At 40.1% G+C, this 27,594-nt stretch overlaps 1 protein-coding gene across 3 annotated transcripts; it reads left to right on the top strand.

Annotated features, from left to right (window-relative positions):
• Nucleotides 1-17,332: 17,332 nt before the first annotated feature.
• On the top strand, nt 17,333-26,226 carry LOC110915691 (protein RDM16). 3 transcript variants are annotated; one of them, XM_022160422.2, is made up of 7 exons: nt 17,336-17,877; nt 19,163-19,243; nt 19,326-19,441; nt 19,923-20,273; nt 20,718-20,912; nt 24,469-24,629; nt 25,098-26,226. In XM_022160422.2, exons 3-7 carry the CDS (start codon nt 19,424-19,426, stop codon nt 25,960-25,962), a joined length of 1,590 nt encoding a protein of 529 aa, XP_022016114.1. In that variant the 5' UTR covers nt 17,336-17,877; nt 19,163-19,243; nt 19,326-19,423; the 3' UTR covers nt 25,963-26,226. The 3 variants fall into 3 exon arrangements, with proteins under 3 accessions (XP_022016112.1, XP_022016114.1, XP_022016113.1); XM_022160421.2 differs by having other exon boundaries at nt 19,321-19,441; XM_022160420.2 differs by having other exon boundaries at nt 17,333-17,877; nt 19,163-19,441.
• Nucleotides 26,227-27,594: the final 1,368 nt, after the last annotated feature.

Genomic DNA, 27,594 nt, shown 5'->3' with positions numbered 1-27,594 from the left:
GGTTAGTTTAATTACTATCCGAAAAGCCTTAACTTTTATTGTTGACGCTTTTAACCCCCCTCATACGAATTGGATCATATCTTTCTCGTTTTAAAACGGAACTTCGCGAAATTTATATCGTATATTCTAGTGAGCGTATTTTACTGTTACAAAGCCTCGGGTTCGTCAAAGGGTCACTCAGAGGTATAAATTAAACATGTTGACACAATTAACCCCTGTAGTTTGTAATCTCTCACTTTCTCCCGCGTTTCGCTCCGTACGATCCATGATTTATTCGTTTGAAGGTACGAGCATCATTTAGGGTTACTATACAGTATATTTACCCTTCATTGACATTTATAACCCTCAAATTTACATACTTTCAAGGTTTGTCAACTTTAGTCCTTTATCTAATAGTTAATGCCACGTGTAAACTCATGACACGTGTCAACACATTATTGGACACAAAATTTCTAGGTGTTACATCCTCACCCCCTTAAAATAAATCTCAACCCAAGATTTACTGAAATAAATAAGGGTATTTCTCTTTCATCGTGGATTCAACCTCCCACGTGAATTCGGGACCTCTACGGGCATCCCATTTGACCTTTACAATAGGTACATGCTTCCTTCGAAGCTTCTTTACCTGTCGATCTTCAATCGACAAAGGTTTTTCCACAAATTTTAAGCTCTCATCTATATGCACATCTGTATGTGGTATCACTAATGATTCATCAGCGAAGCACTTCTTTAGATTGCAGATGTGGAACACATTGTGAATTCCATTGAGCTCCTCCGGTAAGTTTAGCTTATAGGCGATTGACCCGACACGTTCGATAACCTCGAAAGGTCCTATGTATCTCGGGCTTAGTTTGCCTTTCTTACCGAAACGCATCACCCCCTTCCAGAGTGATACTTTAAGTAACACTTTTTCACCTACTTCGAAGTGAAAATCTTTACGCTTTGAATCTGCGTAACTTTTCTGCCTATCTCGGGCAGCTTTGAGACGGTCTCGAATCTGGACAATCTTGTCCGTCGTCTCGAAGACTATCTCTGGTCCTGATAATTGGACATCTCCAACTTCCGCCCAACAAACAGGCGATCTACACTTTCTACCGTATAATGCCTCGAAGGGCGCAGCCTTAATGCTGGTATGGTAGCTATTGTTGTAGGAGAATTCGATTAGTGGTAGGTTCTTATCCCAACTACCACCCAAATCGATAGCACATGCACGTGGCATGTCCTCTAACGTTTGAATAGTACGCTCACTCTGACCGTCTGTCTGTGGATGGTAAGCCGTACTAAAATTCAAGCGTGTGCCCAAAGATTGCTGGAAGCTTTTCCAGAAATGAGACGTGTATCTAGTATCCCTATCGGAGATAATAGACACAGGTATGCCATGCAAGGCTACAATCTTACCAACGTATAACTGGGCTAACATGTCGGAGCTATAAGTCTCCTTGATGGGTAAGAAATGTGCTGACTTAGTCAGTCTATCAACTATAATCCATATTGTGTCATTTCCTTTTCTCGTCTTGGGTAACTTGGTAATAAAATCCATAGTTACACATTCCCACTTCCATTTGGGAAGTTCAGGCTGTTGTAGCAAGCCTGACGGCTTTTGATGCTCAGCTTTGACTTGCGCACAAGTCAAGCATTTGGCTACATAAGCGGCTACAGACTTTTTCAAGCCTATCCACCAATAATTTGCCTTTAGATCCTGATACATTTTATCCGCTCCAGGATGAACAGAATATTTGGAACTATGGGCTTCCTGGAGAATGACATCTCGAAGTCCTCCGTAAATTGGAACCCATATTCGTCCATTTAATCGTAACATTCCGTCCTTGCTACAGAATATTTGGAACTATGGGCTTCCTGGAGAATGACATCTCGAAGTCCTCCGTAAATTGGAACCCATATTCGTCCATTTAATCGTAACATTTCGTCCTTGCTAAGAGTTAACTGCTCCTCAGTTACTCTTAGCTTTTCTTTAGGATAGTTAGCATCCAACACAGCTTCCCTCTGTGCAGCTAACAACCTTTCAATCAAATTATTCTTCACTTCAATGCTCTTGGCATTGATTCGGATGGGTTTCACCCTTTCCTTTCTACTCAGGGCATCAGCGACCACATTCTCCTTGCCGGGATGATATCTGATTTCACAATCATAATCATTTAAAGTCTCCATCCAACGGCGCTGCCTCATGTTTAATTCCTTCTGATTAAACAGATGTTGAAGGCTCTTATGATCGGAATAGATCACAAACTTGATACCATACAGATAATGCCTCCACAGTTTTAGTGCGAACACAACGGCACCCAGCTCCAAATCATGGGTGGTGTAATTCTTCTCGTGCACCTTTAACTGTCTTGAAGCATAGGCAATAATCTTGCCTTTCTGCATGAGCACACATCCCATGCCAGTGTGTGATGCGTCGCAGTAAACTACGAACTCTTCGGTACCTTCAGGTAATGTCAGCATAGGAGCGTTGCTCAACTTTTGCTTCAGAATATCAAAGGACTCTTGCTGCTTAGGGCCCCAAACGAACTTTACTTTCTTCTTGGTCAAGGAAGTTAAGGGCGCAGCAATCCTTGAAAATTTTCAATGAAACGCCTGTAATATCCTGCTAACCCCAGGAAACTACGAATCTCTGTAGGCGTCTTTGGCTCTTGCTAATTCATGACAGCTTCTACCTTAGCGGGATCCACTTGGATACCACGCTCGCTGACAACATGTCCTAAGAATTGGACTTCTCGAAGCCAGAATTCGCACTTAGAGAATTTGGCATAGAGTTTCTCACGATGCAGGAGTTTGAGAATACAGCGAAGGTGTTTCTCATGGTCAGCTTGGTTCTTAGAGTAGATAAGAATGTCGTCGATGAAAACGATGTCGAATTTATCTAAGTATGGCTTGCAAACGCGATTCATGAGATCCATGAACGCAGCCGGTGCATTAGTGAGCCCAAAAGGCATCACTAGGAACTCATAGTGACCATAACGAGTCCTAAATGCGGTTTTATGTACGTCTTCGTCTCTGACTTTCAGTTGATGGTAGCCTGACCTCATGTCAATCTTCGAGAAATAACTTGCCCCTTGTAACTGATCGAACAAATCGTCGATCCTCGGCAAGGGATATCTATTCTTTATCGTGACCTTATTAAGCTCGCGATAATCGATGCACAGACGCATCGATCCGTCCTTCTTCTTAACAAACAGGACAGGTGCTCCCCAGGGAGACGAACTAGGCTTGATGAAACCTTTAGCTAACAGTTCATCTAGTTGGGTCCTCAACTCTTTCATTTCGGTTGGTGCTAACCTGTAAGGTGCTCTAGCAATAGGTGCTGCTCCAGGGATGATATCAATCCTGAATTCCACTTGCCTATCTGGCGGCAAACCAGGTAGATCTTCAGGGAAAACTTCTGGGTATTCCGAAATGACGGGAATGTCTTCTATCTTCGGTTTAGGCTCTTAAAAAATCACCTGTGCCATGTAGATGACATAACCCTTCTTTAGACATTTTGAAGCCTTGAGCATAGTCACTTGCTCAGGCAATCCATACTGGGTATCTCCCCGAATGGTAAGCGATTCACCAGTCGGAGTTCTTATCACCACTTGCTTTCTGTTGCAGACGATTTGGAACTGGTTGTGAGATAACCAGTCCATACCCAATACTATGTCAAAACCGGCCAATTTAAAGGGAAGTAGAGATAGAGGAAAAGAGTGGTTCTTAATGGATATCACACATCCATCTAACACAGTGGAGACGGTTTCTATGGTGCCATCCGCTAGCTCTACCTCATAATTCACATTTAAGGTTTTGACAGGCATATTCAGAAATTTGCAAAATTTATGATCTACGAAAGACTTATCAGCGCCCGAATCAAAAAGTACTCTTGCAAAGATATCATTTACGAGAAAGGTACCTGTGATCACATTATCGTCTAGCACTGCTTCTTTCGCATCCATCCTAAAGACTCTCGCATTGGTCTTCTTGGTCTCTTCAGGCTTCTTGGCGTATTTAGGGCAGTTGGTTTTAATGTGCCCCTTCTCGTTGCAGCTGAAGCAAGTTGCATCCTTTATCTTTTTGCAATCCAAGGTCTTGTGGTCCTTGGACTTGCATAACCCGCAAGCATACGACTTCGACTGAGTCTGCGAGTTTGATTCGAGTCTACACTTTCCAAAGTGATGTCTCTTGCAATTCTTGCACTTGGGCTTCTCACCAGATTGTTGCCCATCCTTCCTTGACTCAGACCCTCTCTTGTTGTCACCGTTTCCACGGTGCTTCTTGCCCGACCTTCGTGAAGTATCATCTTCACGCTTTCTCTTCTCAGCCTCTTTGTTCCTCAGCGATCTTTGTCGGACCGCATCCAAAGTGAGGGACAAAGAAATGTCAGCTATAGATCTAAAGGTCGCTGGCTGAGAGGCCTTTACGCTTGCCTTTATCTCGGGGGCTAACCCACCGATAAAACGAGCTATTCTCTTTGGCTCCGGGGTTACCAGATACGGAACCAACCGGGACATTGTGTTGAAGCTCGTGAGGTAAGCTTGACAGTCAAGGTTCGTCATAACCAACGATAGGAAGTCGGATTCAATCTTTTCAACCTCATGTTGAGGGCAGAAATTTTCCTTGATGAGGGAAATGAATTCCTCCCATGTCATGCTGTACAGCACAGCCTTTCCCGAGGCCTGAACCAGAGACCTCCACCAAGCCAGGGCCTCGCCCTTGAATGATTGCGAAACAAACTTTACCACATCTTTCTCTGCACACCCACTGATGTCCACCACGGTGTCCATCTCGTCTAACCACGTCATACAATCGATCGCGCCTTTCTCCCCAGTGAAGTCTCGGGGTTTACAAGATTCAAAATACCTGTAGGTACAGCCCCTGGCGCGAGACGCATCAGTATACACTTTTTCTGGACGGACACTGTTTTCATTGGATGAGTGATTATCATCGTCCTTTTTGGGCTTAGACGGGGGTTTGCTATGAGATTTTGAGTGGGTTTTCGGCTTTGAGTGTGGTTTAGATATAGTTCTACTCCGGGATTCAGTATATTCTTCGTATTGTCGATCCAGGGCTTCCTTAACAGCATTGTCGACAAGAGCTTTTAATTCAGCGCCCGTCAAATGAACCTGGGCGTTATCGTATTCGTCTTCTTTCGAATGACTATTCTCCCCACTTGGATCAGCCATGGTAACTTGAATCTGCTACAGAAGATAACGAAATATTTTATTTAGGAGTTTATTATGGAATTGTCTTTTATGGCAATTCATTAACCATGGTAAACAGAGACCATATCTAGTTAATTTGTTACTCACTTTTATTTAGGATTTGAACATAACCTATCCTAATTACAAACAATATTGTTAGTGGCATAACAGCCTAGTCACGAGGACGTCTTTATAATATTAGCTGGGATTACAGAGAATCAAGGCATGAAGGTTTGAACCGTAGTCCTTTTACCTTTTCTGACAGGGAGTCATAGACCACCACTGCCTTTTGTCTTATATGACAATAAGTATGGCCCGTAGGCACTACATCACTAATGGATGTTTAATAAATTTGGCCCGTAGGCACTACATCACTAATGGATATTTAATAAATGATCATCTTCATTGACGATTTAACCCATGATTTATATCATTAATTTGGGCTTTGGAATCCTTAGAAGGATTCTTATATAAGAATGACGCGTGCGATTTTGACGAATCACATCTGCCATGAACGTTAACATGTTTACAGAGGTTAACAGGGGATCCGAATCTTTTAATCAGGTCTTACCATCTTGGTCGGGTCTTATAAAGACACCTGACTAGGTTTCACTCTGAAGATTCTTTATTTAGACAGATTTAATTTAAAAAGGAATGATTTTTGATTTATTTCATATATAATAACAAGATGAAATTCATAACATAACATTCCATTACTTATAGTAATGATTACACGTTGCCCTAAACGGGACTTTTAGATAAGTAAATACCTACACAGAGGTTTATAGAAAAACATGTCCACGCAGGAACTAAATTGTAATAACAAATACAATAATACATATGGAGACTAATGATCTCGTTTCTTCCTTCCCTTCAGTAGGTTTGCTAAGCCTTTGAGAAATCCACGATTACTCTTACGTTCTTGTTCGAAGTCTCGTTCCACACGGTTTAAACGGTGGAGTATTTCTTCTTGCTCCGGTGGAGAAAAACGTGGCTGCTGCGACGGTTGCTGAACCGGAGGTATTGGATACCCATGAGCTGAGTAATCTGGTCTCCAAGAGGTTCCATGGGGAGCATTGTAATTAGCCGCTACCACGTATGGACCACCATCATAGTTATAGTTGTAGTGCGTGTGAGTCGGCTGCTCAAACGGATTATATGCGGTGGAACCGCCATATGCTGGTATAGGGTTATCATAGCCGAAAGGTGGCGGAGGTGGTGCAACTGGTGTAGAATTCACCTCTGTAGGGTGACCCGAAGGTTCACCTAATTGTGGTTCTTCTTCAGGCACTGACGGAAAGTGACTCGCACTCGAGTGGAGAGGGGTGCTGAAATGGAATTCCCCTCCTCGGGTGGACATCCCTGCGCCCGATCTTCTACGCCTTGGCGGATCTGGAATTACTGGTTGAACCGGTGGCGGTGGCGGTGGCGTGACTGCCACGAACCGCGAATCCTCAGAAGGATCCTGTTGTTGCTGTCGGTCGTGAGGTGAGAAATGATGTGAAGGTGTGAAGTACCAATTACATTGGTCAAACCTCGCCTGGTAACTGTCGGGACCTTGATAGGGTGCTCCATGAAAGGATGACCCATCAGAAATCTCGATTGGATGGTTGGGAGTACCCCTTGTAGGCTCGACGGGATCTGTATCCTCGTCCATATCCACTGCATTATCTTCAGAAAAGTGATCCTCTGGTCCTAGAGGGTTATACCCTATTGGCTCTTGGACATAATCCGCCGGGTTAAACTGTCCCACGAAGAAAGGTGAAGGATCGCCATAAGAACGGTGCGAAGCAGATCGCTGGAGAGGTATAAATGATGGTTGAGGGTTATTGGGGTCATTTTCTGAGTTTGGACCAAAAGAATGACGGTATGAAGGTGTTGAACTGTGCGAGGTAGAATGTCTTGCAGGTTCAAAGAGGTTCCTTCTTCGTCTCTGTGGTTCCTCACTTCTCGTACTGGAAGGAGCTCGCATGTTCGAAGGTCCATCCTCGTGATCATTGTGAGTAATGATCGTCCCTTTGCCTCTTCCTCCTCTTCCTCTTCTGATTGCTGGTGGCATATTTCCTGCTTTCAAAACTTTAAATAACAATAAACAATAAAAAGACAAACTGGAATAACAATTCGAATTTGTCTTATGTTCTTGTCTAGACTCAAGTATGTGCAATTGTGTCATTGAGATTAAACACTTAAGGATAGTGTTTAATTCACTCAATGTTGGCTCTGATACCAACCTGTCACGCCCCGATTTCCACGTGTCTCACCGGTGGGCCCGGTGGGGGATTGTCGTGACGTAGTTGGCAACAATATAGTCAAAACACACAATATATGAATGCACAACGGAAGCATAAAGATAATTATATTTCAACCATTGTTTGTAATATCAAATGTATTACGAATAGTCGAAAAGTATCCACAGGGGATCAAACAAAAATATAAGTATTGTTCAACAGACGAAGGCATCTTAAGCTTGCGAGACTCTTTAAGATGCTAAGGAGCTATAGCCAGCCAATTACGTCTAGTACCTGCATTTAATCTTTTTGGGAAAATACGTCAGTTTACACTGGTAAATACATTCAACCGACACTTTTGAAAATGTTTATAAAAATTGATTTGAATGCACATGGCACAAAATATCTTTTGATTAAAATGCACAGAGGCAAGATTAACCTTTTATAACTTGGGAGAATTATTTAATATTATAATCTTGTGAACGAATTACATGTTCCTTATGCGTTCAGTAGCCCGGATCAAGTCCGGGTTAAAGATCAATAGACACACCACAGCGATCTATTTATGCACTGACGAGTGTACGCCTACACTCCGCGCTTAGGTCGTGGCCATTTCGTAAAATGATGCCAGGGATATCCGGGACATGGTCATTAACCCCCCAAAGGCTTTTAAGTAACAAGACTGTTTAAACGAGCCGATCAAATTTATTCAATTACCCACTTAACTGTGGAGAATTTGATGCCCGATCAAGCGGTATGCTATATACCGTAACCCAAGCCCGTATAACGGAAAATAAGTTAAAAGTATTTACCTTTGCAAGTATAAATCCTTAATCGAAATAAATTGCAGATAGCTTTTACTGGTCTCCTAATCTGGAACGAAGGTTTAAATTAACCTATTAGAATCCTAACGGGTCTTTAATTTAGCCGTAGCTTAGACCGGTCAGTTTCAACGGATAGTTACGGTTTAATCGCGTGAAAGGTGAAAACTGGGAATGGAATGTGATTTCGACCCAACAAGCTTGAAGACCTGTTTTATATGGGTATAATAACCACACTCTGGATTTTGGGGTCAAAACATTATGGTTTGACCCGTTTCGGCTAGTTTATGTAAACTAGTTACATAAGCCGAACCGTGCGCGCAAAGTCAATCGTCTAAACTAAGCAAAAACTAAGCCACAAAAGGTTAGGCACACTTACAGAAGCTTGGTGCACGATTATGGATGTTAGAAGAATGCTTTGGAGCTCCAGAAGTGAATTAGAATGCAGGTTTGAGGTGTGTTTCACTTGTGCACAATGCCTTGCCTTTTATAGTGAAATATTTGGCATAGGATCATTACAACTCAACCTACAAGGGTCCATGGATGATCAGCAGGTGTCCTAAGGTACTAGGGGACATGTAGAGGGCACCCATGCTTCATTAATTGCCTCAATGATCGTTCACAAGCTCAAACAGCAAGTCTGTCCAAGTATTCTGCATCTGGCACTTTCACGCGGCCCGCATTAGGATCAGGCAACACAGATGCGGGCCGCCTGAATCCTAATGTCAGAAAAACGTATCAGCAGCTGGCTCGCGGCCCGCATTAAATCTCCCATAACCTTAACGCGGCCCGTATTAGACCTGATTTCCAAGATTTCCAAATCTTTTGTAATGATTAACCTGACCTTTCGGTTTCGAAGGGGTAACTTTGCGATTTGGCCCTCGATTATTTACCACTAAGGGCCTCGTGCCTTTTACCCGCATTGTTAAGTCCCCGGTTAGTTTAATTACTATCCGAAAAGCCTTAACTTTTATTGTTGACGCTTTTAACCCCCCTCATACGAATTTGATCATAACTTTCTCGTTTTAAAACGGAACTTCGCGAAATTTATATCGTATATTCTAGTGAGCGTATTTTACTGTTACAAAGCCTCGGGTTCATCAAAGGGTCACTCAGAGGTATAAATTAAACATGTTGACACAATTAACCCCTGTAGCTTGTAATCTCTCACTTTCTCCGCGTTTCGCTCCGTATGATCCATGATTTATTCGTTTGAAGGTACGAGCATCATTTAGGGTTACTATACAGTATATTTACCCTTCGTTGACATTTATAACCCTCGAATTTACATACTTTCAAGGTTTGTCAACTTTAGTCCTTTATCTAATAGTTAATGCCACGTGTAAACTCATGACACGTGTCAACACATTATTGGACACAAAATTTCGAGATGTTACATGAATCCTTACGAGGATCGAGGAAGCGGTTAGAACAAAAGGAAGATGGTGCCTACTATGTAGCAGGGCGCATCTGGGTCCCACTTTACGGAATCTTACGTGAGCTTGTGATAGATGAAGCGCACAAGTCTCGTTATTCGGTACTGTCACACCCCAACCGATGGCGGAATCATCGGGGCGCGGCACTGAGCGAAACAGATTGTCCAGAAGTTTACACAACAACTATTATTACAAATTCAGTTTAAATGATACGTCCCATACCGTATCCTAAATAAATAAATAAGTTATCATAGAAAGCAACTAGGCAAATAATTCCGTTCCGACAACTCAGATTCAATTATTACAAACCAAATGAATAAAGTACTACTTGAAGTCATTAAGACTTATCCGGACAAGATCTACAGACAGCTAATGCCATAGACCCCTGATCGGACAACTCCAACGGCTCCATGGCAATTGTTTATTTGCTTCTAGAGACCCCTAGGTAGACCACTACCTATAACTATTCATTGGCCTCTAGAGCTTTATTCTAGCCTCGCTCCCCTAGCAAGATTGCATCCTAAACACCTGTCACATACGTTAAAATAAAGTCAATACATATAATGTAAAGGTGAGCACACAAGTTTGACAAATAGCATATATAAAGTTCGAATAGTTTACGCATAACCAGGCACGTACACAGAGGAAAACGATGCATGTTAATTATCGACATGGGACCATCGGTACCAACGACTGCGGGTTGACCGTCCGAGACGGTTCGCAATACATGATTACCACCGTAATCCATGCAAGCAATTGTCCTTAACAACCCCCGTGTGAACGGGTGCTGAGTCCAAACTATAGTACTATGTTGCTAAGGCAGGTAGATAGCACTCCACGTGTAAACATAATAAACAACATTCATTTAGTCAAATAGTACATGCAATCAGTTAGCGTTCAAATAGTTTGTGTTTGATTGTGATTTGATAGGTAACGTATGTAACACCCAAAAGTGCTAAAAGCAAAAAGGGATTGAGTATACTCACAGTGATTAATTGTGGATTGAAGGGAGCACTGAGTGTATTATTAGCCTGAATAGTTCGATAGCATAACGATAAGTAACGCGGAAATGCAAATAAGTGAAAGTGGATCGAATAGGCTGGTCGATCGAACGGCAGGTTCGATCGAACGGGCTGTTCGGTCGGCTGGTCTGTCCGGTTGAACAGTCTTGTTCGATCGGACGGTTGGCTCGATCGGCTGGGCCATTCGAGTGGATTGTTTCTTCCTCTGGTGTGTTTGTGTTTGGGGATTTGAACTTTTGAAGTTTTCGTTGTAGTATATGAGAACACTGAAGTGTTCTTACCTTTCAAGTCGGTCGATCGAACGGTTCGTTCGATCGGCTAGCTCACTCGATCGACTAGGAGCTTCAGAGTTAGTCCTCAACTGAATGTCACTCGATCGAACGGGCTGTTCGATCGGCTGGCATTCCCTACTACGAACGAGTGGTAAAATCGATTAAGTGTTGAAGCATAGTATCTCATGATCCGAACAATAATGTTCACCAATCGAGTGACATATTCGATCGAACACTACTTCGTCAATACTATACCTCAAAAAGTTTGAAAAGTGAGACGCCATGTGCTAGCGATCGGCTGGCCCGGTCGATCGGCTGGTGTGTCCGATCGGCTAGGCTGTTCGAACAGCCTAGCCGTTTGGCCAGCAAGTCTGACCTGGTCAGCCTTTCGTCTAGTACTTGGCTGTTTGGTTACTTGTCATTATATCGACGTAGTTTGATAACGAGTTGAACTATGATACCTTCGTTCTTACCCGTCTCTCCGGCTCGGACAGGAATCACCCAAGTCCGTCCGTTGAGCGGCTCAGAACATTTGCTTAGAGTTTAACCCATTGTCGGTGAACCTCATAGATAGAATCCGAATCTCGAACCTCCTAACTGTTAGAGTGATTAGTTAGCCGGTTCAAGCTCCGTTTCTATCGGTTTGAATGCATTGAGTGTAAAAGAGTTGAAAGAAAGTTGGGATTCCTTCTTTCCATCCTTCACAACTTGTGGATGTTTAGATCTTTGATAGATCTTAACTTGTTTATGTGGAAATCGGTTAGATCTAAGCTATTCATGGTTGAGTGAGGCCAAAACATGATGTTCTTCAAGAACACTAGGATGACATCACCCAAGAACACCTAGATCTTGGTGATTTCACGGTTAGAATCCAAGTTTTGAAAGATAGAAAGGTGTAGAATCATGTAATGATCAAGAACGTACAAGGATTAGAGTGAATACTTACCCAGATTGAGAGAAATCTGAGAAAAAGTGAAGAATAGGAGCTGGCCGGTCAGAACTTTCCCAAAGTGGAAATGAAGACAAGGACAACCCTATTTATAGGCTTCCAAAAGAGGAAAGTGGCAGCCGATCGGCCAGGAGCTCCGATCGGATGGGCCGCTCGATCGGCTGGCAAGATGCTAGCCGATCGGCTGGCCTGTTCGATCAGGATGCCTCCTGTTCGATCCGCGACACATTTTGAGTATTTTGCGACGATTTTCGATGTTTCGATTTCGATGGACGCTGATACGAATACGATAGAGTTCCTAGTCAAATTACTTTCAGTTCCAACCACTATATCTACATACAAGCATCTATATTTCACGTTTCAATGTCGGTTTCGATTGAGTTCGACTGCCTTTCGAGTTTCGATTTGATTTTCGATTGATTTGCTTGAATACCACACCAAACATAAAGTAAACACGCACAAGTAACACACAAGGCACACACACACACGTATAACAATACCACAGTTCGCATAATTCGAGTCTCGAGTTTGATGATTGTTAGATTGGTTTGATTTCTGATTAGTTATCTTTATCGCATTGTTACTTCCTATCATACACAGTCGTAGATCGGTTGCATTGATTAAACTTTCGATTACTTCGATTCTTGCTGATTATAACACTTACTCCACAGAATACAACTAAAACATAAAATAGACTATCTACAGTCAAAGAAAGTCAAAGTTGACTTGGACTTTGACTTTGACTTTGACATTCGAAAACACGGGGTGTTACAGGTACATCCTGGTTCGGATAAGATGTACCACGATCTCAAGACTACGTATTGGTGGCCTAGTATGAAAGCCAACATAGCAACCTACGTCAGTAAATGCTTGACTTGTGCTAGGGTCAAGGTCGAATACCAGAAACCATCAGGCCTACTTCAACAACCAGAGATCCCGAAATGGAAATGGGAGCAAATTTCCATGGATTTCGTTACTGGCCTGCCTAGATCACAACGCGGAAATGATACCATTTGGGTGATCGTGGATCGGCTGACCAAGTCTACACATTTTCTGGCAATCAAGGAAACGGATAAGTTTGCTACTCTAGCAGACGTCTATCTAAAGGAAGTAGTATCAAGGCACGGAGTGCCAACCTCCATCATTTCTGATCGTGACTCACGTTTTACATCTGAATTGTGCCAAGCTATGCACAAGTCCTTTGGCTCACGATTAGACATGAGCACGGCATATCATCCACAGACAGATGGGCAATCTGAACGCACCATCCAAACCCTTGAAGACATGCTTAGGGCATGTGTAATCGACTTTGGTAATGGCTGGGAAAACACCTCCCGTTAGTAGAGTTTTCGTATAACAACAGTTACCACACCAGCATCCAGGCCGCTCCATTCGAGGCATTGTACGGACGGAAGTGCCGATCACCTCTTTGTTGGGAAGAGGTTGGCGACAGTCAAATCACTGGCCCAGAACTTGTAGTAGATACAACCGAGAATATTGCTCAGATACGACAACGAATGGCGGCAGCTCATGACCGTCAGAAAAGCTATGCTGATAAGCGAAGAAAGCCACTCGAGTTCCAGGTTGGGGATCAAGTGCTACTCAAAGTCTCACCTTGGAAAGGTGTAGTTCGTCTTGGCAAACGAGGCAAACTCAATCCGCGTTATGTCGGACCGTTCGAAATCATTGAGAAAATTGGCAAATTCGCTTACAGGTTAAATTTATCTGAAGAACTCAGCGGAGTTCACAACGTATTCCACGTGTCAAATCTGAAAAAGTGTCTGTCAGATGAGACCCTCATAGTTCCCTTAAAGGAGCTCACAATCGACGACCAGTTGCGATTCGTCGAGGAACTAGTTGAAATCACAGACCGAGACGTTAAGATTCTCAAGCGTACCAGAATACCTCTTGTTCGAGTTCGTTGGAATTCCCGTCGTGGCCCAGAGTATACCTGGTAACGAGAAGACCAAATGAAACTCAAGTATCCCCAATTGTTTAAGAAAAGTGCAACCACTACTGAGGCTGAAGCTACTGCAGAATTTCGGGACGAAATTCCAAACGAACGGGGGGATGATGTGACACCCCAGGAAAACCACGCAACTTAACTAGCTTCCTCAGTAACCACGTGCTAAATTTCGGGACGAAATTCTCTTAACAGGGGGAGAATGTGACAACCCTCATAATTACATGTATCCGTACGATTAATTAATTGTTAATTAAAGTGTTTGGTGACTGTGCTGAATTACTTAACTGCTTTCTGATTACTGTGTCATACTTACATGGTGCTTGTTAACATACTAGTCTTGTGCAGAATATTGACTAAATAGTCTTGTACGCCTTCCTAAGTGTTGGGAATTAAAAATGTTACAAAAAGATATATATAGGACACTATATGGAATAACTTAGCACTTTAACGGAACGGTATCTAACCGAACAACCGGACATTACCCGGAACACTAAAATATTACTAGAAGCACTGTTTTTACTTTTCTGAGCTAATTATGGTTCCCGAACACTTAAACATTCTACATAAAGTATCCTACACATTAAACACTAGATCTTACACTTTAACCCTCCACTAAATCACCTACTCATCCAACAATTTTCATTTAACCCCCCATTGTAATTTTCGGACCAAGCATGGTCCCAACTCAAGATTTAGTTAAATCTTGCATATTTCCCATGTAATATCTTAAAGATTATGATGTGATCTTGTATTGTACTCCACCAACATTTAGACCAAAGGATAATGTTCATACTTGGTTATAACTTATAAGAAAGCCTAAACTAATCATCTTCGTCACTCCACAAAACTTCCTCCTCTCCCACATAAGCTTGCGGCCGAACACCCTCCCATACACCACCACTTTTCGGTTTTCATTCATACAATTTCAAGTGCACTACAAGGTGTATCAAGGTGTTCAACGAAGCTCGGTGTTCACTGATCATCAAGGACCTCATTCGTTTGCTATTATCCTCCACTTTTGCTTCTTGATCTTCCCTAGCTTTAAGCTAGTTGTAAGACTTCCTTGATCTTGTTTACTTCATGTTTTGTAGTGGTTAAAAGTTATTGTTTGTTGATTTATACAAGAACACTAAAAGATCATGCACATAAACCTTGAACATAAAGCTTTACATAATATGAAAATGGATGAAACAAGATGAAATAATACTAGTATGATATTGTCTTGGTTATGTTGATGATTGGTTGTTGATGTCTTGGTAGTGTGATGATAATCATCATATGGAACTTGTTAAATCATGATTAAAAACATGAGTTAACAAGTTAGGAGGATTAGGGGTTTACATAAAAGAATCACCTCCATATTTAGACATGAACTTGGTGATAAAATGATTTCTTGTAAAAATAATAAACCAAGTGAACTAGTGATCTTGTAGATCTAAAACTTGTGAGTGATTTTCCTAAATAAACCAAGTTTAAAAGACGGTTTTCGAAAGATCATGATCCTTACACTATTTTGGAAATAAAGTAAGTATATGGACACTAGTAACACATGAAAATGTTGTAAATAAATATTTTTATAAAATATGTTCACAAGTTGTGAACATCTAAAAATCCCGAGAATGAGATTTTAAATAAAATAAACACACTTTGGAGGGTAACTAAACCCACTAAACGCCATACCAAGTTACTACGCGTTTTTATGAAACATCAAGTTCATGTTGGTTTGTAAATAGAATAGTTTGCTCTTGGTAAATTGTTGTTGATTGTTGAATGATTTTTGGAAAAGAAAATGATACGCTTATTAGCATGGACATCCCCATTTACAAAGGAAACTCTGGCGAAATTTTCTAAAAATTTCAACACTTAGAAATTATTTTTCTAACAAGTGTTCATAAATACGTTTTAACTTTGTTTTTTCAAAATAAACTTCGCCATGAGTTTTGTTACAAAAATACAAAGTACCAGAGGTTGATTTTTACAAGTAAAATGGTTAAATATATATTTAGAATATATATTTTATGCTAGAACACTTGTGTGGATAGTTGTTTATTTTGTGAGATAGTTATATTATTTAGGGTAAAATAATATAACTTAACAAAGTACCTTGACATTAGAATTGTGTGGTACGTGATAGAAGTAATGAGTAGATAAACCGTACGTAGGATACGTGTTATGCATGAGAAACTGATTGTTATCTGTACCTTATTAGGACGTGCTTGATTTATGATTATTAGAGTAACTAATCTAACCGAGCAAACCAAGGTGAGTTCACACACTTTCTAAGGCATGGGATTCCCGGTGGTTGGGAATGGGTTAAAGAATTAAAACGGAACCTACATATCCTCCTTGGGTAGGATATGTACCGCCATCCTCCATGGGTAGGATGCCAATATTAATCCTGCGTATTCTCCTTAGGTAGAATACGTACGTTCGTCCTCCTTGGGTAGGACAACAACCTTAAAACTTACTAGACAAAACTCTATCATTAAGTCCCTCATTTTATATCGACTTAATCGACGAGGCCAATGGCGAGCGGGTCATTAGTTAATAGCGCTATTAGGTTTAACAAACCTCACACCGTGCCAGTCGGACGGGCGTGTACTAATGGACTATGGCAAACTGTCAATGATGATAGACATTGACGTAGGGCACAACTTACTTTCGTTAGTAGTCGATATGGTAACAGTCTAGTGGTTCACATGGGGAAGCCCCCATTGATTATGGATATGGTTTGGGTATTAAAGAAGGAACTGGTTAATCATATTTTCAACTATGCGGTAACCCCCACGGCAAGTAAGCCAGCCAAAGACAAACCATGTTTTCGGAAACAACTTAAAACTAAACAACCAACTGTGAACTCACTCAACTTTGTTGTTGACTCGTTGTTACATGCCTTACAGGTCGTTAGATGCTTATGGAGCTTGCACGAGGAGGAGGTCGTTGTGGGATATGGATTGTTATGTTCCGTGCTTAACATTTGAACTTTATGAACTTATTAAACTTATGTTTTTGGATTTTACGTTTTATGCTTCCGCTGTTAACTTAAAGTTGGTTACTTTTATTTTGGTCACCAATTGTATTGTGGTTGGTTTTACTTACTTAATTACGTTGTTCAATATGATTGGTGGCTCGATCCTGGTTATGTCACGCCTCCAACAGATGATACTCCGCATGGTGGATTTTGGGGGTGTGACAGTCTGCGCGTGATCTGCGCAACGCAAATAGAAGTAGGGATGATCACGGTACCGTACCGAACCGGTACCAAAAAACGAGAAAAGTAGGTACCGATAGAATACCGATACCAAAAAACAAGAAAAGTGGGTACCGATACCAATACCGAATATCTCGATATGATTCGATACTGGTTCGATACCAATACCCGATATCAAATGCTCATCAATGAATAGAAGATCCATATTTAGAAAAACAAACGCCACACAAATCTGTTTATCCAAACATGGGCTTAAGTTAAGCCATTCGGGATATCTGATTCTCCATCTCATCTTCCCGGTGACTCGAAGATTTCCAAAAACCCTAACTCCACATGGAACGATCGAGCCGAAAACACAGGGATTCCGTCCACACCGAATCAACCAGAGACCACAAGCATCGAACCACCAAACACACCGACGATCACCGTCGCCGATCCGAACGCGAGAAATCCGAAGACGTTGTGAAGCGCGAGAGGTCGTACGACAGAGATGACGTAAACGATACGGAATCGAGAGAGAAATCGGTTGATAACAGACGGAATCACAAGAGAAAAGACAGAGGTTACAGTGATGATGAAGATCGGTATAATGATGCACGAGATAAACGGAAGGATAGGCGGAGGTTTGAGGACGAGAGAGAGAGGAGGAAGTTTGAGGATAGGGTGAAGAAGGAAGAGGTGGACTTTGTTGATGACGTGGATAAGAGGAGTTTGAATGGGGAAAGGGTGGTGAAGAGAGAGCCTAAAGATGAAGTGTTTGGTGGTTCTTCTAATGCCAATGTAAGTTACTTAATAGTTTGGTTTATATTTTATACTCTAATAATGATTTTGATGATTGGCATTATCTTTTTATATGGTTAGGGTTTATGTATGTTGTATTGCACTTGTATATAAATGTATTTATTCTGTAACTACTGATGTTAGATTGAAATCTAGGGAAAGCTTCACTCAATAGTAGCCAAGTGGTTAGTTGCAGATGTTCATTAGTGTGTTCTTATTCTACTGCACTTTGATGTAAAATCTAGGGAAAACTTCACTCCAAATTTTTCTAGTATTTCATTTACAGATTTTCATTAGGTGTTCTTATTCGGTGCTTACTTTGATGTTATAACTTATATCCAGGGAAAACATCACCCAATAGTAGTGAAATTTTCCAGTACAGATTTTAGTTAGGTGTTGTAGTATGTTCTTATTTTCTACTTTGATGTTAAATAAATCTAGGGAAAACTTCACCCACATTTTTTTAGTGTTCCTTTACAGAATGTCGTCATTAGGTGTTTCAATCCTATGTAATGTACTTTGACGTTAAATATAGGGAAAACTTCACCCCCAAGTTTACTGTCACTCAATTTTCATTAGGTTTTTTAATCTTTAAAAAAAATTAAGTGTGCAAATGAAACATATATGAATCCTGGTTACTAATAGGTGATATAGTTTTTCAGTTAACTTGAAGTAGGAGGTAATGGTGAAGAATTTTTACAACTAAATAATAATGACCAAGTTTCATAGTTGTTAATTCTAATTCAATTTGAAAATAATCAATCACTAAATACTAACCAAGATTCATATATGTTTCATTTGATTTTAATTTTTTTGTTACATATATAAAAATATATATAGGATTGAAACATTTAATGAAAGTAGAGGAACACAAACTCTTTGATTGACTTACGTGGGATCCTCGATTACTAATGTGTAAAGTTACCTTTCAAATCTAACACTGCTCAGAAGTAAATGATCTTCAGCATGATCTCTGTTTGTATTTTGGAGAAGCATTTCTCGATGGTAATTGCATTAGACGACCTCTGTTGGGCATTTACTTGTGCTTGGGGGCAACATTTTGTACTGGACATTCATGAAGACTCAATTTGAGGGTATATATATATATATATTATATTAATTAACAATATATGTGTTGGCAATTTGGAGGTCTGTAAGAAACTAAGAACTGTTCTATTATCTTTGATTTAATTTACTTCTCACAATTTTTGCTGCATGCTATCATATACGTTCAGCGGCGCCTTGTTTATCTACGTTGAATTGTGTTCATACATATTGGTTACAGGGTGATGCACCGGGATCACACAGTAAGGCATCTGGAATCTCGCGTGAGACCCCTTTGGCACTAAGCCACCCTCCTTCTAAGGTATCGTCACTTTCTACCAAACATGAAAATGAAGGAGTTAATAGTAACAGATCTCATGAGGTTCCTGGGAAATCCAGTACAGATGGAAATTCTTCAGCAGGCAAGAGTCGGGGCATCTCGCTCGATGCCTTATCCAAGGCTAAAGCAACTTTACTGAAACGAAAGGAGCTTGCAGAGAAGATGAAGAAAATACCCCTTGTAAGTTGTTATTTTAATTTCTTATTAGCGCACCTTATTTTCTGTAAGCTCTTATGATGCACTATGCAGTTAATGCGGTAAAAAGTCAGATATCGGTCAAGGACTGATATTTGAGATATAGGTTATCGCGGTCAGATATCGGTAATTTTAATATCATGCAGAATTTATATATATATTATATATATATATAGCAATTAAGCACTAACAATTCAGTATCTCTCCTACCATTAACAAACCAACCTTTTGCAACTTGCAAAACGCTGACAATTGTAGCCAGTAGGAACTCATTAAGACTTAAAACACCAACATTCAACACTAACAATTAACAGTTAAGACTTAAACCACTAATAGCAACAATAAGACGAAAGACGAATGGTAGAACTAAGAATAAAGGTACTGTTATCGGGTGATGGTGCATAGATATAAGGTGTGGTGATTGTGCCATGTTACTTTCTCTTATTTTGTGTTTGTTTTGGTGCAGCTAAATAAAGGCGTTGACTCAAGCACAGAAAGAAGTACCCCTCCCCAACCTGTAAGCGCTAGTGCACAGGCTTCACTTGTTGGTGGCGTGCCCCATATTGCAGGACTTACCGCACCCAAGTTTGAAGCTGTAAAACGGGCACAAGAGCTTGCTGCCAAGATGGGATTTAGACAGGATCCAGAGTTTGCCCCACTTATAAACATGTTCCCTGGACAGTTGCCACCAGATGTCATTGTTCAACCCAAGCCTGCTAAAGCTCCTGTTCTTCGTTTGGATGCGTTGGGTAGGGAAGTAGATGAACATGGGAATGTGGTCAATATACCAAAATTAAACAACCTCAGCACCCTTAAGGTCTGTTCCTTTTTCTTCTGTCTGCTTTGTTTATCAATATTAAATCAGTGTAGCATTTTTGACCCAAATACTTTACGAATGGGTCAATTTGGGTTGTGTTTTTTTTTTTTTTTTTCAAATGGGTCATATGAGTCAAATAAAAAAATAGTTTAAAGGGGTACATTACTACATGTGAACGGTTCTAAAATTTTCTAAGGTCTATGGTTTTATGCATGTAGCCTCTTATATCATTTTCTCTTCAGTGATAGTTTTTTTTTTTGTTTATAATATTATAATTTTTGTAATTTTACTTGAAGAGTTACTTATTTACATGCTCTTTTAAGTAATAAACAAGTTTTTTTTTTGGGTCAACTCGACCCAACATGTCCTATTTTGACTATAACCTGTTTCTAACCTGTCTATGTTCTAAGTCATGTTAATTTTTTGTTCCTCGAAATCATTCAGGTTAACATTAACAAGCAGAAAAAAGATGCATTCCAGATTCTGAAACCTGAATTAGAAGTGGATCCAGATAAAAATCCTCACTTTGATCCTCGAATGGGAATAGATAAAACAAAGCTTTTGAGGCCTAAAAAGATGACATTTCAGTTTGTAGAGGAAGGCAAATGGTCTAAGGAGGCAGAGATTGTTAAGTTAAAGGTATCTTATGTTTTGTTGTTTACTACTTTACTGTTAGTTTAAATCCTGAAACTGGTCGTTTGTGAAAGAAAGGGATTTTGAATGAGCGTTTTGTAAAACGGTAAAATGCATTTTTAGTATTAAGTGTATAAGTTATCTAAATGGGGAAACTATATGGACTGGTCAAAGTTTTGGTCAGTCCCGGTTGAAGTTAGCTTGGCTTGGTTTATGAGTCTTATCTATTATTATAAATAGAGGGTAGGGATTATTATGTTTGCAAACTTTTCACATTGAATAATGAAACTTGAGTCAAGTGTAGAGGAAGGCAAACGGTCTAAGGAGCACAGAATGCTAAGTTGAAGGTTGTTGTTTTAAATTCTGAAATGGGTGGTTTTTGAAAGAAAGGAAAAAGTTGAAGGAGTTTTTCCTAAAGGGGTTAAATGTATTTTTAGCATTTGGTATTAAGGGTGGAGGGAGTGGTCAATCACTATTAGGGTGTGTGAGTTATTCTCTAGCCAATAATATCATGCCATGTCAAGTCCCCATTTTGCACTCAATCACTGGCAATGGTCAAACACATGGAGAGTGGTAAAGAATTTAAAAAAAATGTGATTGGTTGAAAGGGGGGGTTGGGACCCACCATTAAACCCCCCTCTCTCCTCCTTCCCTCCTCTTCCCGCATCGGCCGCTTAACTCGTTCCCCGCTCCCCGAAATGAGGCTGGCAACCGTTCACCGATCGGTGAACACCATTCCCCGAATGGTTCACCGAAACGATACCGACCACCCTAAGTATTTAAGTTCTCTAAATGTGGCAAGCTATATGGCTTGCTAGTTAGTTCAAAGTCTTAGGCTCTTAGCTTGAAACTAGCTTGGCTTGATTTATGCAATTTGGTTCATGAGTCTATCTATTATAATAAGTAGAGGGTAGGGATTATTGTATTGGAAGATTTTCACATTGCATAATAAGTCGAGCAAAGTTGCTCAAGAACCTTTGTTTATATTTTTTGATGGATTCTGGGTTTGATAGCCAGAGTCTTTAAGTCTCGATCATTCTTGGTCCCAAGTCAGATATGCTAATCTGATCAGGAAGCAAAGAAGCAGCAGATTTGTGTCCAGATCAGGAAGAAGGAAGGCAGCAGATCAGCAAAAAAAAAAGTTTTACAACAAGAGAAGGCTTCAACAGAGCTACGATTTGATCAAGCAAGAGCAAGAGATTTGATTAACCATAACAGGTTGATCAAAGCAAGAACAAACATCAAGAGCTAGAAAGTCTGATACAATTCCACTGGGTCAAATTAGCTCAGTTAAACTATTGGAGCAGACTCTTGACCCAGTCAAATAGAGTTACAGATTAGCAGGAAATTGGAGGAGTGGGGAGAGCAGTTCACAAGCTTGAATTTAGGAATTCTATCAGTATTAGTAGTAGGCTAATGTTTATCCTTTATTTCTTGAGTCGATGTTTTTGTTTATCTAGTTAGTTAGGGTTCTATCTTTTTTATTGGAGACCTTCTGCTCTCGAATTGGGATTCTATCATTTGGTTCCATTGCCGGGAAACCAATTAAATCGCCATCTCATTTCAACCTAGATATTGATTTTGCAAACCCCATTTCCTCGCAAATTCCATTGTAACTTCCAATTAAATTGGAAATTTTCAATACAGAATTTTAATTTAATTGACTAATGTTGGTGTTGTATTAATGGGTGATGGTTTGCTGATACAAGTAAAAGAAACAGGAAGAATTGCTCAGATACCAGTGAGTGAGGCCTATTTGGGTCGTGTTGTAAACGCCCATTGATGGTAGAGGTGAAATTTCATCTTCTCAATATAGATTAATTGAATCTCCCGCCCGCTCTGGGGATTATTTCCTGAAGTCGGGAAATACCTCTTCGCAAGTCACAACTTGCAATATGTTCCAGTTAGCAAAGTCAATTTAATTGGGAAACCAAATCCAGTTTTTTTCATTCTTATATCCGATTCTGTTATATGAACAATGTTGCAGAACCCTGAACAGTACCAAGAGCAGTGATTAGCCACAATTGCAGTCATAGTAGACAAGGAGCCTGAGGATGAACCATTGAACCCAAAGGTCTCTGGACGGATCTGGTCAAGGAGGAAGCTTTCAATGACGACCCTAGTGAAGACGGCATTGGGTCTGAGCCTTGAACATGAACATAGGCGATCTAAATCATATCATAACATAGCATTCACCGGTAATTGCTCAAAGGAAACCATAGAAGTTCGTAATTTTAGTCCCCACACCAAACGCCAAATGGCGTGGGGACAGTCACAATCGAATCAGGGCAACACGCGATCACAGACGGTGAGGAAAGCTCTCTCAGTTAAAGGGGTTTTCGCTAAAATCAGCCTCCATGCCATCGTGGGGACAATTTGGAAAACAACCTAGACCATTGGAACGAGTTCAAAGGAATAAAGGTAAGCTACAAAACAATCATAATTCGGCCACTTTTCACCGTCTTCGACTCGAACCATTCGAGGAAACATTACACAGTGCCACAACTAAATATTTACCCAAGCGACTTGAGGACAAGTCGTTTTCCAGGGTGGCAGAATTGATACAATTCCACTGGGTCAAATTGGCCCAGTTAGACTATTGGAGCAGACTCTTGACCCAACTGTTGACCTAGTCAAATAGAGTTACCGATTAGCGGGAAATTGGAGTGGGGTGAGCCGTTCACACGCTTTGAGTTTAGGAGCTGTTAGCAAATTCTATCAGTATTAGTAGTAGGCTAATGTTTATTATTATTTTTTTTTAAGTCAATGTTTTTGTTTATTTATTTAGGGTTCTATCCATTTGTAATTGGAGACCTTCCGTTCTCGAATTGGGTTTTGCATTGGTAATTGAATCGTTTGCTTTGAGTCTAATATCTAGATTCTATCAAAGTCGAACCTGTGTTATTCGCATAGCAAGAGCAAGTCGACTCTTTGCGGTTCACATTGGAAGATTAAGGACTGTACCCTCTGTGGTCCGAAGCAAGAAGAGTCGGAAGAAGATCTGTGTCGGATCTTCTGATTGATTCAAGCTGAAAACAAGTAGTAAAGGAGAAAGTAGCAACGCAACAAGATAGAAAGCAAGTTAGCAAGACATAACCGCTAGTAGCAAGGCAATACAAGAAGCAATTTCTTTGCAAGACAAAGAAAGTAAGAAAATTATGGCAAAAAACATTTCCTGAAGCGGGTCGTTTTTGAAAGAAATGAAAAGTTCTAGGAGGGTTTTGTAAAAGGGTTAAAAGTATTTGGTATTAGTTTTTTAAGTTATCTAAAAATGGGGCAAGTTATACGGATTGCTAGTCAAATCAAAGTCGTAGCTTGAAATTTAGCTTGGTTTGATTTATGCAGTTTGGTCGGAGTATAAATAGAGGGTAAGGATTATTGAATTTGCAAGCTTTTTTACATTGAATAATAGCAGTTTAGAGTTGAGCAAAGGTGCTCAAGAACCTGTTTCTATATAATCTGTTCGATTTTGGGTTTGATAGCCGACAAATTTACTTGTTTCTTACATTTGTCGAAGAAAGATCATTTATACTTTTCTGACTGTTGTAATTCATGTTTTCAGAGTCAATTTGGAGAAGCGCAAGCGAGAGAGTTCAAAGCGAAACAAGCACAGCTTGCTAAGGCCAAGGCTGAACCTGATATTAATCCGAATCTCATAGAGGTGTCTGAGAGAATCATCACTAAAGAAAAGCCCAAGGACCCTATTCCTGATGTTGAATGGTGGTAAGTTATTACAACTTTCATTTTCTTATAAGGTCTTTTGTTTGGGTCAGTAACTGATCCCACAATACAATCTTTAATATTTATATTCAGGCAACTGATTTTCGAAATGCTTGACACTTTTTTTTTTTTTTTTCCGTTTTGACTTCATGTGTAGAGGTGGTTACTACAACTTGTTTAGGATATGGGTCATAACGGTCTAATTGGTAAAATGACAAGTTCAGTCAAAAAGAAAAGAAAAGGTCAATGGGTTGAATGTCTCATTTTAATGCATAGTAGTCAACCTACTCATCTTTTTATCAAGAAATTGGGTTATTGTTGTAATAATATTTTTTTTTGTATTCTCAATTACACACAATATTTGTAAAAGTAGTAGAAAAATTGTTTTGGGCCAAGCCAATATGACCCATATGTGTTTTGACCCGCTTCCGTTATTTATATGTCGTGTTGTAACTCCTTTTGAACATGCAGGGACGTGCCACTTCTGGAATCTGGTACTTATGGAAACATCACAGAAGGCGGGTTTGCAGAAGATATACTAAAGAAAGAAAAGATTACCTTATACGTGGAACACCCTCGTCCTATCGAACCGCCAGCTGAACCCGCTCCACCGCCACCTCAACCATTAAAACTCACCCAAAAAGAACGCAAAAAGCTTCGCACTCAGAGACGTCTAGCCACCGAGAAAAACCGTCAAGAAATGATCAGACAAGGCCTTTTAGAACCCCCTAAACCAAAAGTCAAAATGAGCAACCTAATGAGAGTTCTTGGCTCGGAAGCAGTCCAAGACCCGACCCGGCTCGAAATAGAGATAAGAAGTGCTGCAGCGGAACGTGAGCAAGCCCATGTTGATAGAAACATTGCACGGAAACTAACGCCAGCCGAAAGACGTGAAAAGAAAGAGAGGAAACTTTTCGATGACAATAATACCCTTGAGACAATAGTGTCTGTTTACAAAATTAACGAACTTTCTCACCTTCAAACACGGTTCAAGGTGGATGTTAATGCCCAAGAGAACCGTTTGTCAGGCTGTGCAGTTATTTCCGAGGGTATATGTGTTGTGGTGGTGGAAGGTGGTGGTAAATCTATAAAACGTTATCAGAAACTGATGCTGAAACGTATAAACTGGGCTGCTGCTCTGGAAGAAGAGGATCAAGATGATGATAAACCGAAGAACAAGTGTGTGTTGGTGTGGCAAGGGAGTGTTGCTAAACATAGTTTTCATAGGTTTTTGGTGCACGAATGCAGGACCGAAAATGCTGCCCGTAAGGTGTTCTCTGATGCTGGAGTTGGCCATTACTGGGATTTAGCGGTCAACTTCTCAGATGAGGTGTGATTTGTAGAAGCTAGTCGGGCTTATCCACCGCCGATCTGTTTTCTATGCGCATGTTGAGGTGTGGAGCCTTTTACTTTACTAGCTGAGTATGTATATGATTAGTAAAGCTGGTGTTTTTTTGGAGGTCCAAAACATGAGCAGCTTCTAATGTTTTGTGGAATAACAGACTTGAAATTTTCTATGGCGATTGCAACTACATATTTGTTTTTCTGTTTATTTCATGAGCTGGGATGAGCTGAGTTCGCATTGTTAGTTATTTTTCAAGCTTTAGCTAGGCCCGGTCTCATGTAGTTAATTAGTTGTTAAATTAATTATTTAACTGTTTTAGTTATATTTATTAGTTAAATATTTAACTGTTTTATTTATGGAATAATAGATTTTAATAATTCTAACTATTCGCAGTTGACAGGCAACAGTCCCAACTTCAAAAATAATCTTGTGATCATCATTCTTTGTAGCAATAATGTAAAGAAACAAGTCAAGTCAACTGCAACGGTTTTTTTTTTTTAATCTTCTAGTCCTTTTTTTACTGGAAAATTTCATTAAAAGCGGCCGGCTTGACAAAAAACACAGGACCGCACCACCAACCACAGTCGCGAAGCTGAAGTTCCACCTTTGGAAGTTGAGCTTTATGCTCCTCTTCCCAAGTTTTAGGTTCCTGTTCACATACTGACAATTAGAAACAAAGAGTAACAAAGCTTTGAAATGAATAAGAATCGTGATACTTTTGGGGACTTTCTGACGACGACAGAGGATAAGGACCGGTGTAATTTCCAAAAATCCGGGCATTTTATTCATTCCTGTATTTATCTACATATACTATTTTTATATATAATTTTCCTTACACTTTTATACATAACAAAAAATTCACTGTTATTTGTTATGTAATTATGTTTTTATTGTATGAAATTAATATATATAACATTTAGAGTACTCGAAATACCCCTCTTTTGCAAATTAATTACAAAAATTCTTGGCAACTAACAAGGCAAAATTTTTTTCCTCAGGTGCAAATAAGTAAGGGTAGAGTTGTAGACAAAGGTAAGAAATGTGGGGTCCACCATAGAAAAAAAAAATAACGAATTGTACTTTTGGTATTTCTAGATTTTGAACACCAAAATTTGTTTGATAGTCAGCTTTGCTCTCTCAATTTTTTTTTTCGTCTTTTTTTCTTTAATTTCCCTTTAAGTTTTAAAGTTGTCACTTTTCCTGTCATTTTCTAAAAACCTTATATTAATCGTCGTTTGCTTGCTACTTTACACGGTTTTATGACCTCCATGCCCACTTTCTCGGGTTTGTCTAAAAACCTTATATTAGCCATCGTTTGGGTCTTTAGGTTAAGCTTTTTCGGTAAGAATTTGGGTTTGTCTATGTTTTACGCTAGCTCGCGGTATAAGTTCACGTTTGTCTTTGCTTATGTTTTACGCCACATGGCATTATAAATTCGTATGTTTGTTTTATGATTTTTTCCGGTTTTGATCGTCGTTTGCTTACTATTTAGCACGATTTTAGGACCATCGCACCCGCAACACGAGGCAGGTTAACTACTAGTTGGAATTATATATTCGATAAGCTTGTTTAGGCTCCTAGCCTTGTCAAACTCGGTATATGAAGCTTGGGCTCATTTATCAA

The sequence above is a fragment of the Helianthus annuus genome, chromosome 16, assembly GCF_002127325.2.
Source record: "Helianthus annuus cultivar XRQ/B chromosome 16, HanXRQr2.0-SUNRISE, whole genome shotgun sequence".
NCBI classification, from domain to species: domain Eukaryota; kingdom Viridiplantae; phylum Streptophyta; class Magnoliopsida; order Asterales; family Asteraceae; genus Helianthus; species Helianthus annuus.
Note: the sequence above shows the minus strand (reverse complement) of the source record. Positions and strands in the feature narration are given on the sequence as shown.

What these genes read in the sequence shown, in the direction of transcription:
- LOC110915691 (XM_022160420.2), top strand. Translation starts at nt 17,431, where the DNA reads ATGGAACGATCGAGCCGAAAACACAGGGATTCCGTCCACACCGAATCA. An exon ending in AGATGAAGAAAATACCCCTT is followed by an intron (nt 19,442 to 19,922) that starts GTAAGTTGTTAT and finishes GTTTTGGTGCAG; the next exon opens with CTAAATAAAGGCGTTGACTC. An exon ending in ATTCCTGATGTTGAATGGTG is followed by an intron (nt 24,630 to 25,097) that starts GTAAGTTATTAC and finishes TTGAACATGCAG; the next exon opens with GGACGTGCCACTTCTGGAAT.